Source organism: Procambarus clarkii, chromosome 60, assembly GCF_040958095.1.
Source record: "Procambarus clarkii isolate CNS0578487 chromosome 60, FALCON_Pclarkii_2.0, whole genome shotgun sequence".
Classification (NCBI taxonomy): domain Eukaryota; kingdom Metazoa; phylum Arthropoda; class Malacostraca; order Decapoda; family Cambaridae; genus Procambarus; species Procambarus clarkii.
Window position 1 is genome coordinate 7,444,095 of NC_091209.1, and position 15,554 is coordinate 7,459,648.

Below are 15,554 nucleotides of genomic sequence, written 5' to 3' on the forward strand. Positions count from 1 at the left end.
TAGATACAATCCTCCTAATGAGATCTGGTTGACCACCGCCCGGATAGTCTGGAAGAGGCTGCTCCTCAGCTAGGGTGGACGCAGACGCTGTAGTAGGGCTGGCGTCCGGGTCTCTGATGGCCACGTAACAATACCCGTCCAGTCTTCCCGCGCTCTGGTGCGCCGCCGTCTGGAAACCTTTGACGAAATTCATCACCCGCTCCAGACAAGACCGCACCGAGTGGGTTTGTTCTGAAAAAGAAAAAACATTATGATTATAAAAACTGTTTTTTGTGTGTAAAAAACTTTTTTACACATAAAAAGTAACATGACCTCTATTAACCACATCTACAATAGATGTGGTTGAGTTGGTCACTGGTTGTTTCAGGTCAGTTAAGGGGTGGGGCCTCGAGTACCTCTGTGCGCCCTTCAGACCAATGTTAGTCGTTGGAGCGTCAGGATTTAGGGTTGAGAAGGAGATGATCCTTCAGGATGTTCCAAGAGACATCGTTGTAGATTTGCGCTTCAGTCCTCAAACTAATAATTGTAGCTACTCCTAGACCTACAGCTGAATGTGTATTCCAGCCGTGTGTATATATATTATATATATATATATATATATATATATATATATATATATATATATATATATATATATATATATATCCTGTGTATAATATCTCCGATCCACTGTGGCATACTGCTGGTATACTCAACTGTATGCCTAATATACCTGTTGTATAAATAGTTGTATATACTGTTTATCAATCTGCCCGGCTGATGTATAAAATACTGTTGTATTTCAACTAGTTGTATCTATTGACTAATCTATTTTATCTTGCTCAGGACGCCCAGTGTAGTTCAAATTCACATTTGAAACCTTGTTCATAAATGGTAGTATATTTATAATTGGGAAAATTTACATAAAAAGAAGTACAACACATAAACAACAAAAGTGACAAAAAACAGCGCAGCAAGTACACACACTCAATATCAGACTCACAAATGTAATTGGTAAACAGTTCTAAAAGTCATTTCAATACTGGCTGGACTAAACCAGTGTATAACAGTCTAAATCAGTTAGATTTTAGGCGTCTTAGAAGAAACGTCGTCGTCCCTTCACTTTCTAGTGTGTGGTCTGGTCAATATATTTTAGACACTCAAAGTGAGTAACATTTAGTTAGGAATTAGAAAGATGATATATTGTAAAGCCGCAGTATAACTCACAACATTATGATGATAAGACAGGTCGCAGTAGGACTAATGTAATGACCATGACGTTGTATATATCATCATATCATCACACCCCCCCACAGCATTCTACATCAACACATTCTGGATCAACCCAGGCAAAAAACATCCCTTCCAACACAACTCATATAGCATCGATCTGATCAGGTAGGCTCTATGCCTGCCACAAATGCATCTCACTGTGCCATTAGTTCCTTAATCATTCCAAATATCCAGCTGTGCATCTCCCTGCTGACCAAGTGTGTTATCTTACCTGTAGACCCGCTGCCCCATTATTAATATCACTCATTCTTAACTTGTAATGCATAACAATTAAGTTTTAGATTTCTGGAAGAGTACGAGTGATCACTGACAAATGAGTGCCTGAAAAAAAATGTTATTTGAGTTGACTGGATGGGTGATTCCTTTCAGACAAAATGATATCATTAGTTTGTGAATTACCTCCTTACGTGTGGGTGTAGACATGAGTCCAGGTGGGAGATTGCAGGGAGAGTGAGGCTAAGACACCCAAGATACGTCTAGAACATCTCCTCCATTCACAATTAAGCTTACCAAGGTCATCATTTTGCAGCTTCCATCCAAAAAAGCTTAGACATTGACTGCTGAATAAACAAATCCACAAGGGCCGTGACGACGATTCGAACCTACATCCGAGAGCATCCCAGACGCTGCCGTATTTACGCTGGGTATTTAATGACTATTAAATAACTTTACTTTCGATCAGGTATAAAGATGACCAAATTTCTCAAAATGTCGTTTGTTCAGACGTTCAGGTCTCTAACTAAATTAAAAAAATGATAAATAGGCCGTTTGAAGATAAGTTATGCCCCAATGTTTGTCTGTTTGGATGATTAAGGCATGATGTTGATGAGGCCTACATCACTTTGATTGAGGCCTACACCAATTTGATTGAGGCCAGCCACGTTTACAGCACTACCAGCCCAGCTTTCCTCTATATATATGTCCTCTTGTGTGTGTGATGGTGTTAGTACACAAGGTGTGTTGCGTTGAGAACACCAACTAAGGTTTGTTGAGTGACGCAACACATCGTATGTTGAGTGACGCAACACATCGTATGTTGAGTGACGCAACACATCGTATGTTGAGTGACGCAACACATCGTAGTTTGCCTCACTGAGAACCCCCCACCCCCCCTCCCCCACGTGTCACTAAGGCGTGCACTACTCCTGCAGGAGAACCACTGCCTGCGGATCAAGCTCCTGGGCGACTGCTACTACTGCGTGTCTGGACTGCCTGAGGCCCGCCCTGACCACGCCCACTGTACCGTAGAGATGGGACTCCACATGATACGAGCCATCAAGCTGGTCAGACAGCGTACACAGGTAAGTCTCTAGCTCCGCACCCCCCGTCTTCCAGGCCTCCCAGTCACGGTTAATTATGGGAGTTTGGCTTTACTTCATGCGGACGATGTGCAGTACAGAGGTGATCAAAGATTAATGATCGCAAGAGTCAAAGGCCACTTGGATCAGGGATATAGTGGTCATTTCTCTGTATATTGAATACTTTCTCTTTATGTGGCGAGCAATCTTTTTCTTATAGATGTGTATTATTGAACATGGTCAATGATTCTAGCACAAATCTTCTTTATTTCTTACGTTTTTCTTCAGTTGAGAAAGAAGTTGAAAAATTAACTCTACAAAGTTCATTTTACAGTTTTATTATGGCCTGACGCTAAGAGATGTGTTTCGTTGACCCTTGTCAACATTTTCAAAGGCAGAGGAGAAATTAATACAATCTAGCTAGTGCACCCCGAACAAGTGAGCGAGAGTAAGGTAAAGTGTCTCATAGGCCAGTAGGCCTATTGCAGCCTACCCATCTCTTGTATTCCAGTGTTGGCGGGGGCAGTGTGCAGGATGTTCTGTCTTGGGCCCCAAGCTAGTAGAATATATCTACTGCCTGGCTGTTGATAATTGGCGGAGTGTGTTTGAGGTGTAGTGCTTTGTCGGTGTATCGTCTTTTACTAGCGTTGTGTCTACTCTGTGTCTAATCTTCTACTCTGGTTGTGTTTAGAGATTATGTATTCCTTGAAGGGGCCTCGCTGCTTGTGCATAGTCACACGCTTGGAAAAAGGCTGTTGGTGTGTGGCGTGTGTACCGAGTTGGTTGGGGCCGACAGTCCCCAAGTGGGCGTGTGAAGGCTTACACCACACTCGTTTGTCAAGCCTTTTTGCTTGGTATTGAATGTGTGTTTCATGAGCAAATTGGCGGTGGCGCCCAGGTATCTTCCTGCCATTACCTCGTCCCTTCCCCGCTGTCTAAATCCTCCCCCCTCCTTTCTCTTCCCATTTGCCCCCCCCCCCCCTTCTCTCCACCTTTCTCCCCCAATATCCCCCTCTCACAGGTCTACCCGTCACCTCCCGTCGCCACCTTCTCTCCCAATCTCCCCCGTCTCTCCCCCGTCTCTCTCTCTCTCTCTCTCTCTCTCTCTCTCTCTCTCTCTCTCTCTCTCTCTCTCTCTCTCTCTCTCTGTCTCTGTCTCTGTCTCTGTCTCTGTCTCTCTCTCTCTGTCTCTGTCTCTGTCTCTGTCTCTCTCTCTCTCTCTCTCTCTCTCTCTCTCTCTCTCTCTCTCTCTCTCTCTCTCTCTCTCTCTCTCTCTCTCTCTCTCTCTCTCTCTCTCTCTCTGTCTCTCTCTCTCTCTCTCTCTCTCTCTCTCTCTCTCTCTCTCTCTCTCTCTCTCTCTCTCTCTCTCTCTCTCTCTCTCTCTCTCTCTCTCTCTCTCTCTGTCTCTCTCTCTCTGTCTCTCTCTCTCTGTCTCTCTCTCTCTCTCTGTCTCTCTCTCTCTGTCTCTCTCTATCTGTCTCTCTCTCTCTGTCTCTCTCTCTCTCTCTCTCTCTCTCTCTCTCTCTCTCTCTCTGTCTCTCTCTCTCTCTCTCTCTCTCTCTCTCTCTAGTTTCTATTGAATAAATCTAGGGACTCGACCAGCCACCTTTCACTAATTTTGGGGGGTCACTATTTGGGATGACTTGGCTCAGCTTATGTCCTTCCGTTCGGGTTCCTCTTTACGATCTCTGGGACATGTGTTAGCATCCATCATTAACTAGGACCTGCCTTCCATTTACCTGGGACTCTAGGAGACTCGAACCGTGGACCCCACGTGTGTGAGGCCCAAGCTCTATCACCCGAGCTATTGAGTATAAGACCTGCCTTACTCGACCTTGTTCCTACAGTTAGACGTCTGGTTTTAGGGCCATCACAACAAGGACTTTGTGTTCGCCAGTACCCGTGTACAATGTGTTTAATAGAACACCAGGCAGGAGGAGCTGTGAGCGACGCCATCTACCTGTTTGTATTTGCGAGGATGAGGAAGAGTGCCGCTGATGGTCCATGGGTTGTACTAAAGAGCCAGCCATCCTGGTGCCTGGGAATGTGAGCCGCCCGCCCTGATTATGACGCTTAACGACTGTCACCTAAGCTGACCTTGCTCTCTGGGGCTGTAATTATGTCCACCACCACCACCACTACCACCACCAACACTATCTCCACCACCAGCTCCACCACGGCGTGTGGTCCGGGACCTGCAAGAGCCGGCGGGAGCCATCGTAGCCAGGTTTAATTAACATGGGAGGCGGTCAACAAAGGGACCATCAACACCAGGACTTTGCCCTCGACGCGCCAGTGATGGCCACACCACCACCACTAGTCATCAACCATTTACGAAACCTGTACAGCTTTCCCCAACTGTGGCAGCATTGTTTACATTTCTCACAGTTGACGAGCTCTGAGGCACTACGACATTATTTATAACAATAATAACCTTGGATTGTGAAGTTTCTAAGCTCGTAATGTATATAAACAATATATATAATATATATATTTGAATATAAACAAAGTAGTTGCGTAAATGCCTGGTGAATCCTACCTCTGGCATCCTAACACAGTATAGATTTATTCATGACAATTATGATAATACAAGGTAAGACATGATCCATTAGGTTATTAAGCAATGTGCATCCCTGGGGTGTATCCCGGGGGTTGGTACATCCTGGGTGTACCTGGGGTTTACCTGGAGTGGGTTCTGAGAGTTATTAAACTGCCCAACCCCGGCCTTGTCTTGTAATTACCTGATCTAAAAGGCTGTTGCTTGGAGCTGCCCGCAGGTCCCTTAAGATGGTGTGGGGGGTAGGGGCCCTCCTGGAGGTAGTGTAGGGGCCCTGAGTTAACAGGTGCTTGGCATTATACCTAAGGATGACACAGCTGTCTCGTATGACGCAGCTGTCACGGATGACGCAGCTGCCATGGGTTAAGAGTTTACTGAGCAGAAGAATTGGTCACCTCAGAAGACCAGCTCAAGACTAACTTTAGAACACAGAAACGGAGGCATTAAAGAACCGACAGAGAGGCCTATTGGGCCTATACGAGGCAGGTGGTCTTTGGGGGATTGCGTAGGTTCATTAAACGCTCCAGTGCTGCTCTTTCGACCTTTTTCTTCAGGATGTCTTCAGAGGCCATTTAGTTTTAGAGTCTTTTTTCAGAGCCGAGAGTATCAGGTTCGGATCCAATTAGTCTCCTCAGCATGCTGTGAATGGTGTCCTTGCAGCCTCTGAGCCTCTGCTCGCCCAATTAGGGGTTTGGAACTGCTGTCAGTGTGGGGGGGGGGGGGGGGCTTGTTTAATATTTATATAAATAAGGGATTTCTGGAGGTGGGAGGGATTGCTTGTGTCTGTTGATGGGGTGTGTTAGTGGGGTCTCTGTTGGTGGGGTCTGTTAGTGGTGTGTCTGTTGATGGGGTGTGTTAGTGAGGTCTCTGTTGGTGGGGTCTGTTAGTGGTGTGTCTGTTGATGGGGTGTGTTAGTGAGGTCTCTGTTGGTGGGGTCTGTTAGTGGTGTGTCTGTTGATGGGGTGTGTTAGTGGGGTCTCTGTTGGTGGGGTCTGTTAGTGGTGTGTCTGGTGATGGGGTGTGTTAGTGGGGTCTCTGTTGGTGGGGTCTGTTAGTGGTGTGTCTGTTGATGGGGTGTGTTAGTGAGGTCTCTGTTGGTGGGGTCTGTTAGTGGTGTGTCTGTTGATGGGGTGTGTTAGTGAGGTCTCTGTTGGTGGGGTCTGTTAGTGGTGTGTCTGTTGATGGGGTGTGTTAGTGGGGTCTCTGTTGGTGGGGTCTGTTAGTGGTGTGTCTGTTGATGGGGTGCGTTAGTGGGGTCTCTGTTGGTGGGGTCTGTTAGTGGTGTGTCTGTTGATGGGGTGTGTTAGTGAGGTCTCTGTTGGTGGGGTCTGTTAGTGGTGTGTCTGGTGATGGGGTGTGTTAGTGGGGTCTCTGTTGGTGGGGTCTGTTAGTGGTGTGTCTGTTGATGGGGTGTGTTAGTGAGGTCTCTGTTGGTGGGGTCTGTTAGTGGTGTGTCTGTTGATGGGGTGTGTTAGTGGGGTCTCTGTTGATGGGGTCTACCACCCCCCACCCCCCCCCCCCCCCTCCCTGCCGTCATCTCCCACTATTCATCCCATTCTTCCCCTCTTCACATCCTTCCATAACCCCGTCTTTCTCCCTTCTGAGCACCCCACTCTCACACCCCCTATACCCTCTCTAGAACCCTCCACCCCCCACCCACCCTCTCTCACCTGTACTCCCTGCACCTCCCCTCTCCCACGTGCTCCTGGGTAAGTCCAGTACGCATCAAAGGAACAGAGGCTGGTCAAGTCCAGTGTATTAGGAAGAATCAATAGGAGCAAAAAGTACGGACAATTAAGTTGATTAAAGCCCAGAGTGACTTGAACCCCAGCGGGGGGAGGTGGGGGAGAGGAGGAGGAGGGAGAGGGGGTTGGGGAGAGGGGATTGGGGGGAGAGGGGGTTGAGGGGAGAGGGGAGAACACCCAGCAGAGGAAAGAGAGGGTTGCTTGGAGTGTGATGAACACGGGTGACAGACATCACAATGATTCCTCATGGTTTGCAAATAAAGAGATTCGTAAACATGTGACTCTTCATCACAGAGAGAGAGAGAGTATATGTTATGGTGTCTGTGGTGGTGGTGGTGTCTGTGGTGGTGGTGGTGTCTGTGGTGGTGGTGGTGGTGGTGGTGTCTGTGGTGGTGGTGGTGGTGGTGGTGTCTGTGGTGGTGGTGGTGGTGTCTGTGGTGGTGGTGGTGGTGTCTGTGGTGGTGGTGTCTGTGGTGGTGGTGGTGGTGTCTGTGGTGGTGGTGGTGGTGGTGGTGGTGTCTGTGGTGGTGGTGGTGGTGTCTGTGGTGGTGGTGGTGTCTGTGGTGGTGGTGGTGGTGTCTGTGGTGGTGTCTGTGGTGGTGGTGGTGTCTGTGGTGGTGGTGTCTGTGGTGGTGGTGGTGGTGTCTGTGGTGGTGGTGTCTGTGGTGGTGGTGGTGGTGTCTGTGGTGGTGGTGGTGGTGTCTGTGGTGGTTGTGGTGTCTGTGGTGGTGGTGGTGGTGGTGGTGTCTGTGGTGGTCGTGGTGGTGTCTGTGGTGGTGGTGGTGTCTGTGGATGTGGTGGTGGTGTCTGTGGTGGTGGTGGTGGTGTCTGTGGTGGTGGTGGTGTCTGTGGTGGTGGTGGTGTCTGTGGTGGTGGTGGTGGTGTCTGTGGTGGTGGTGTCTGTGGTGGTGGTGGTGTCTGTGGTGGTGGTGGTGTCTGTGGTGGTGATGGTGTCTGTGGTGGTGGTGGTGGTGTCTGTGGTGGTGGTGGTGGTGTCTGTGGTGGTGGTGGTGGTGTCTGTGGTGGTGGTGGTGGTGTCTGTGGTGGTGGTGGTGGTGTCTGTGGTGGTAGTGGTGGTGTCTGTGGTGGTGGTGGTGTCTGTGGTGGTGGTGTCTGTGGTGGTGGTGTCTGTGGTGGTGGTGGTGGTGGTGTCTGTGGTGGTGGTGGTGTCTGTGGTGGTGGTGGTGGTGTCTGTGGTGGTGGTGGTGGTGTCTGTGGTGGTGGTGGTGTCTGTGGTGGTGGTGGTGGTGTCTGTGGTGGTGGTGGTGTCTGTGGTGGTGGTGGTGTCTGTGGTGGTGTCTGTGGTGGTGGTGGTGTCTGTGGTGGTGGTGGTGTCTGTGGTGGTGTCTGTGGTGGTGGTGGTGTCTGTGGTGGTGGTGGTGGTGTCTGTGGTGGTGGTGTCTGTGGTGGTGGTGGTGTCTGTGGTGGTGGTGGTGGTGTCTGTGGTGGTGGTGGTGTCTGTGGTGGTGTCTGTGGTGGTGGTGGTGGTGTTTGTGGTGGTGGTGGTGGTGTCTGTGGTGGTGGTGGTGGTGTCTGTGGTGGTGGTGGTGGTGTCTGTGGTGGTGGTGGTGGTGGTGTCTGTGGTGGTAGTGGTGGTGTCTGTGGTGGTGGTGGTGTCTGAGGTGGTGGTGGTGGTGTCTGTGGTGGTGGTGGTGTCTGTGGTGGTGGTGGTGGTGTCTGTGGTGGTGGTGGTGGTGTCTGTGGTGGTGGTGGTGGTGTCTGTGGTGGTGGTGGTGGTGTCTGTGGTGGTGGTGGTGGTGTCTGTGGTGGTGGTGTCTGTGGTGATGGTGGTGTCTGTGGTGGTGGTGGTGGTGTCTGTGGTGGTGGTGGTGTCGGTGGTGGTGGTGGTGGTGTCTGTGGTGGTGGTGGTGTCTGTGGTGGTGGTGGTGGTGTCTGTGGTGGTGGTGTCTGTGGTGGTGGTGGTGTCTGTGGTGGTGGTGGTGGTGGTGGTGTCTGTGGTGGTGGTGGTGTCTGTGGTGGTGGTGGTGGTGTCTGTGGTGGTGGTGGTGGTGTCTGTGGTGGTGGTGGTGGTGTCTGTGGTGGTGGTGTCTGTGGTGGTGGTGGTGGTGTCTGTGGTGGTGGTGGTGGTGTCTGTGGTGGTGGTGGTGGTGTCTGTGGTGGTGGTGGTGGTGTCTGTGGTGGTGGTGGTGGTGGTGGTGGTGTCTGTGGTGGTGGTGGTGGTGTCTGTGGTGGTGGTGGTGGTGTCTGTGGTGGTGGTGGTGGTGTCTGTGGTGGTGGTGGTGGTGTCTGTGGTGGTGGTGGTGGTGTCTGTGGTGGTGGCGGTGTCTGTGGTGGTGGTGGTGTCTGTGGTGGTGGTGGTGGTGTCTGTGGTGGTGGTGGTGTCTGTGGTGGTGGTGGTGGTGTCTGTGGTGGTGGTGGTGTCTGTGGTGGTGGTGGTGTCTGTAGTGGTGGTGGTGGTGTCTGTGGTGGTGGTGGTGGTGTCTGTGGTGGTGGTGGTGGTGTCTGTGGTGGTGGTGTCTGTGGTGGTGGTGGTGGTGTCTGTGGTGGTGGTGTCTGTGGTGGTGGTGGTGGTGTCTGTGGTGGTGGTGGTGGTGTCTGTGGTGGTTGTGGTGTCTGTGGTGGTGGTGGTGTCTGTGGTGGTGGTGGTGTCTGTGGTGGTGGTGGTGGTGGTGTCTGTGGTGGTGGTGGTGGTGTCTGTGGTGGTGGTGGTGGTGTCTGTGGTGGTGGTGGTGGTGTCTGTGGTGGTGGTGGTGGTGTCTGTGGTGGTGGTGGTGGTGTCTGTGGTGGTGGTGGTGGTGTCTGTGGTGGTGGTGGTGTCTGTGGTGGTGGTGTCTGTGGTGGTGGTGGTGGTGTCTGTGGTGGTGGTGGTGTCTGTGGTGGTGGTGTCTGTGGTGGTGGTGGTGGTGTCTGTGGTGGTGGTGTCTGTGGTGGTGGTGGTGGTGTCTGTGGTGGTGTCTGTGGTGGTGGTGGTGGTGGTGTCTGTGGTGGTGGTGGTGGTGTCTGTGGTGGTGGTGGTGTCTGTGGTGGTGGTGGTGTCTGTGGTGGTGTCTGTGGTGGTGGTGGTGTCTGTGATGGTGGTGGTGGTGTCTGTGGTGGTGGTGGTGGTGTCTGTGGTGGTGGTGGTGGTGGTGTCTGTGGTGGTGGTGGTGTCTGTGGTGGTGGTGTCTGTGGTGGTGGTGGTGGTGTCTGTGGTGGTGTCTGTGGTGGTGGTGGTGTCTGTGGTGGTGGTGGTGGTGTCTGTGGTGGTGGTGGTGGTGTCTGTGGTGGTGGTGGTGTCTGTGGTGGTGGTGGTGTCTGTGGTGGTGGTGGTGGTGTCTGTGGTGGTGGTGGTGTCTGTGGTGGTGGTGGTGGTGTCTGTGGTGGTGGTGTCTGTGGTGGTGGTGGTGTCTGTGGTGGTGGTGGTGTCTGTGGTGGTGGTGGTGGTGTCTGTGGTGGTGGTGTCTGTGGTGGTGGTGTCTGTGGTGGTGGTGTCTGTGGTGGTGGTGGTGGTGGTGGTGTCTGTGGTGGTGGTGTCTGTGGTGGTGGTGTCTGTGGTGGTGGTGGTGGTGTCTGTGGTGGTGGTGGTGGTGGTGTCTGTGGTGGTGGTGGTGGTGTCTGTGGTGGTGGTGTCTGTGGTGGTGGTGTCTGTGGTGGTGGTGGTGGTGTCTGTGGTGGTGGTGTCTGTGGTGGTGGTGTCTGTGGTGGTGGTGGTGGTGTCTGTGGTGGTGGTGGTGGTGTCTGTGGTGGTGGTGTCTGTGGTGGTGGTGTCTGTGGTGGTGGTGTCTGTGGTGGTGGTGTCTGTGGTGGTGGTGTCTGTGGTGGTGGTGGTGGTGTCTGTGGTGGTGGTGGTGGTGTCTGTGGTGTTGGTGTCTGTGGTGGTGGTGTCTGTGGTGGTGGTGTCTGTGGTGGTGGTGGTGGTGTCTGTGGTGGTGGTGTCTGTGGTGGTGGTGGTGTCTGTGGTGGTGGTGTCTGTGGTGGTGGTGGTGGTGTCTGTGGTGGTGGTGTCTGTGGTGGTGGTGGTGGTGTCTGTGGTGGTGGTGTCTGTGGTGGTGGTGTCTGTGGTGGTGGTGGTGTCTGTGGTGGTGGTGGTGTCTGTGGTGGTGGTGTCTGTGGTGGTGGTGTCTGTGGTGGTGGTGGTGTCTGTGGTGGTGGTGGTGTCTGTGGTGGTGGTGGTGGTGTCTGTGGTGGTGGTGGTGTCTGTGGTGGTGGTGGTGGTGTCTGTGGTGGTGGTGTCTGTGGTGGTGGTGGTGGTGTCTGTGGTGGTGGTGTCTGTGGTGGTGGTGTCTGTGGTGGTGGTGGTGGTGGTGGTGTCTGTGGTGGTGGTGGTGGTGTCTGTGGTGGTGGTGTCTGTGGTGGTGGTGTCTGTGGTGGTGGTGTCTGTGGTGGTGGTGGTGGTGTCTGTGGTGGTGGTGTCTGTGGTGGTGGTGTCTGTGGTGGTGGTGTCTGTGGTGGTGGTGTCTGTGGTGGTGGTGTCTGTGGTGGTGGTGTCTGTGGTGGTGGTGTCTGTGGTGGTGGTGTCTGTGGTGTCTGTGGTGGTGTCTGTGGTGGTGGTGTCTGTGGTGGTGGTGTCTGTGGTGGTGGTGTCTGTGGTGGTGGTGGTGGTGTCTGTGGTGGTGGTGTCTGTGGTGGTGGTGGTGTCTGTGGTGGTGGTGGTGGTGGTGGTGGTGGTGGTGTCTGTGGTGGTGGTGGTGGTGTCTGTGGTGGTGGTGTCTGTGGTGGTGGTGTCTGTGGTGGTGGTGTCTGTGGTGGTGGTGTCTGTGGTGGTGGTGTCTGTGGTGGTGGTGTCTGTGGTAGTGGTGGTGGTGTCTGTGGTGGTGGTGGTGGTGTCTGTGGTGGTGGTGGTGTCTGTGGTGGTGGTGTCTGTGGTGGTGGTGTCTGTGGTGGTGGTGGTGTCTGTGGTGGTGGTGGTGTCTGTGGTGGTGGTGGTGGTGTCTGTGGTGGTGGTGGTGGTGTCTGTGGTGGTGGTGGTGGTGGTGGTGGTGTCTGTGGTGGTGGTGGTGGTGTCTGTGGTGGTGGTGTCTGTGGTGGTGGTGTCTGTGGTGGTGGTGGTGGTGTCTGTGGTGGTGGTGGTGGTGTCTGTGGTGGTGGTGTCTGTGGTGGTGGTGTCTGTGGTGGTGGTGTCTGTGGTGGTGGTGGTGGTGGTTGTGTTGTCATACACAGTAGCCCCCCACCACAGACACGACCACCCCCACACACAACACACACTGTCAACAAAGCAGCATTGACTGTCGATAAAAGAGCACTCGTGTTTACCAAACACCCGTTGCCCTCCTGACATCCTCAAACCTCTACGTTTGCTCTACAGAGCCACAGATTTCTCCTGCGCCTTCCACTCTCCGCCCCTCTGGGAGTCCTGCGCCACTCTCCAGTACCACTCACACTGCGCCACCCTCCAGTACCACTCACACTGCGCCACCCTCCAGCACCACTCACACTACGCCACCCTCCAGTACCACTCACACTGCGCCACCCTCCAGTACCACTCACACTGTGCCACCCTCCAGTACCACTCACACTGCGCCACCCTCCAGTACCACTCACACTACGCCACCCTCCAGCACCACTCACAAACGACACAACATTACGAAAAATCTTTAGCTTCAACATTTTAATAACAAACGCATGTAGTGAAATATATGTTAGTGCCCTAGAGATATGTACAGAGATCTTCCCAGTCTATTATGGCGGGTGTCGTAGCCCCGTCATTCTAAGGTTCCCAACGTCATAAAACTGTCGTACGAAAGTGCCCTTATCCTAACCTACCAGAGGACCCAAAACAGAAAACGGGGAGAGTATGTCAATTTCGAGAGCGCCGTTCCCATTTTCTGGTACGGCAATATTTGGCTTTAGGTAGAGTGTACGTCAAAATGCGACGGGCTATTTGGAGGAGGGGTCGTACCGGGGAGTGATCTAGGTAGAGGGGGAGGAGTGAGGGAAAGTGGGGGTGTGACAAGAGGGAGGAGAAGACTAGACAGTGGAACACGTCCACACACGACGCACACGCTAAGGAAAAAAATGACAAAGGATGCAGAAGGGAGACAGAAGAGTCAGGAAAAAAGACGAAAAAGGAGGCAGACAGGAAAAAAGATTAGTGAAGAGAGAGAGAGAGAGAGAGAGAGAGAGAGAGAGAGAGAGAGAGAGAGAGAGAGAGAGAGAGAGTAGGCAGGATAAGGAGGAACGGTAGGTAGGAAAGGGGGGGCGGGGGAGAGAAGCCCCCATCTCTCAGGTATCTCCTTCAGCCCAGCGGGTGAGTGAACTCGCCGAAGGAGAAATTTGAGCTAAACAACTGAGTATTGTTCAGATGAGAAGAGTGAGAATGTGATGCTTCATGTCGGGCGTGTTGACTAGCCTTGCTGCCGGCACCCTTGCCCCACACCACTAATTACCACCCTCCGTCTCACAAAAATGGCACCAGGATATATAACAATTATATATATATATAATATACATAAACATATATCTATAAATTAGAATGTGTGTCCGAGGCAGACACTTAGGGCTAGCCTAACTCAATAGTATATCATAGTTGCTGTGGAGGTACATGGTCGTGTCGGGGTCTGCACCCATAGAAGGAGTACAACGAGGCATGGTGTCATAGGCTCCCGTTAAGAACGTTCGACAAACAAAATTCGAAATGGAACTTTCATGTTGCACTAGAGTAAACTATTAAGTACTGATGGCTGCAAAATTGGCGAAAAATTTGGCGTAATTTGGCTGTACTTGACAAATGTGTGTGTGTGCGCGTGCCATGGCAGCTGCACCTGGGGTGGTGGCTCCGCTACTCTCCGACTACTACCAATACCCGTCTCTAAACGTGTGTCCAGGCCTAAAGCAGTGAAAAGAGTAACTCAGTTGACATATAGACAAGAAAGGAGAAAATTGTGAGACAGACAGAGACACACACACACATACATACACACAGCTTTAAATGTAGATATGATAGAGCTCAGTAGGCTTAGGAATCTGTACACCAATTGCGTGACAGTTGAGAGGCGGGACCAAAGACCCAAAGCTCAACCCCCGCAAGCACAAATAGGTGAGTACACACACACACACTCACACTCACACACACACTCACACACACACACACACACGCGCGGGCTGTGACGGATTCAGAGATTACATAACAGGAACTATAACAATGGGTGGACCTAAGATAATAGTGACAGTCATTTACAACCCTCCCCTAAATGACAGAAGACCTAGACAGGAGTTTGATAGGAACAACATGGTAACCATTAATATAATAGAGAGAGCAGCTTCAGTTGCCTGCAGGAATGGCTCAAGACTCTTAATCATGGGTGATTTCAACCATGGAAAGATAGACTGGGAGAATGGGGACCCACATGGTGGTGCAGATACGTGGAGAGCTAAACTCTTGGAAGTGGCAACAAGGAATTTTCTGAGCCAGCATGTCAAGGAACCCACAAGAATGAGAGGCAATGATGAACCAGCTAGACTCGACTTGATATTCACCCTGAATGAGTCAGAAATAAGGGAAGTCAAAGTTGAAGCCCCCATAGGAATGAGTGACCACAGTGTACTGACCTTTGAGTACTTGGTGGAGGTAGGGATAACCTATCCAAGGATGGGAGTGGAGGGGAAAAGACTGAATTACCGAAGAGGAAAATATGACGAGATGAGGAACTTCCTCAGGGGAATACCATGGGAAACAGAACTTAGAGACAAGAATGTGCAGGTCATGATGGATATTGTCACCCAAAAGTGCCAGGAAGCTGCAGACAGGTCTATCCCCGTCCAAAAGGAGAAAAACGAAAAACAACAGAAAAACCCATGGTTCAACCAGGAATGTAAGGTAGCGAAACAACTGAGTAAAAGAACATGGAGAAACTACAGAAATAACAGAACACCAGAGAGCAGGGAGAGATACCAGAGGGCCAGAAATGAGTACCTCAGAGTGAGGAGGGAAGAAGAGAGACAGTATGAAAATGACATCGCGAGTAAAGTCAAGACCCAACCAAAGCTGCTCCACAGCCATATCAGGAGGAAAACAGCAGTGAAGGAACAAGTGATGAAGCTGCGGAAAGGGGAGAACAGATACACAGAATGACAAGGTGTGTGAAGAACTCAACAAGAGATTCCAGGAGGTCTTCACAATAGAACAAGGAGAAGCCCCTGCACTAAATGAGGAGGCGGCAAACCAAGCAACCTTGGAGGAATTTGACCTCACCAGTGATGAGGTCAAAAGGTGTCTGCTGGAGCTAGATGTGACAAAGGCTGCTGGGCCTGATAGAATCTCACCATGGATACTAAAGGAAGGTGCAGAAGCACTAAGTGTGCCACTCTCTATGGTGTATAACAGGTCACTGGAAACAGGAGACTTACCAGAAAGTTGGAAGACAGCTAACGTGGTCCCAATATACAAAAAGGGTGACAGGCAAGAGGCACTGAATTACAGGCCAGTTTCCTTAACTGTATACCATGCAAGGTGCTGGAGAAGATCGTGAGGAAAAGGCTCGTAGAGCATCTGGAGGGAAATAACTTTGTAACGCACCACCAACATGGGTTCAGAGATGGTAAATCGTGCCTCACAGGTTTAATAGAATTTTATGACCAGGCAACGAAAATTAGGCAGGAAAGAGAAGGGTGGGCCGACTGCATTTTCCTGGATTGCCAAAAAGCCTTTGACACAGTACCCCATAAAAGGCTGTTAAAAAAGTTGGAGCAACAGGCAGGAGTAAAAGGGAAGGTGCTCCAGTGGATAAGGGAGTACTTAAGCAA

At 51.4% G+C, this 15,554-nt stretch overlaps 1 protein-coding gene across 1 annotated transcript in view; it reads left to right on the forward strand.

Annotated features, from left to right (window-relative positions):
• LOC123766907 (adenylate cyclase type 8) overlaps nt 1–15,554 on the forward strand; it is a gene marked incomplete in the record, with an annotated part of 567,973 nt that overhangs the window by 492,385 nt on the left and 60,034 nt on the right. Inside the window, 1 exon segment of the mRNA XM_069307264.1 lies at nt 2,424–2,573. Coding sequence (XP_069163365.1) covers nt 2,424–2,573 — 150 coding nt within the window.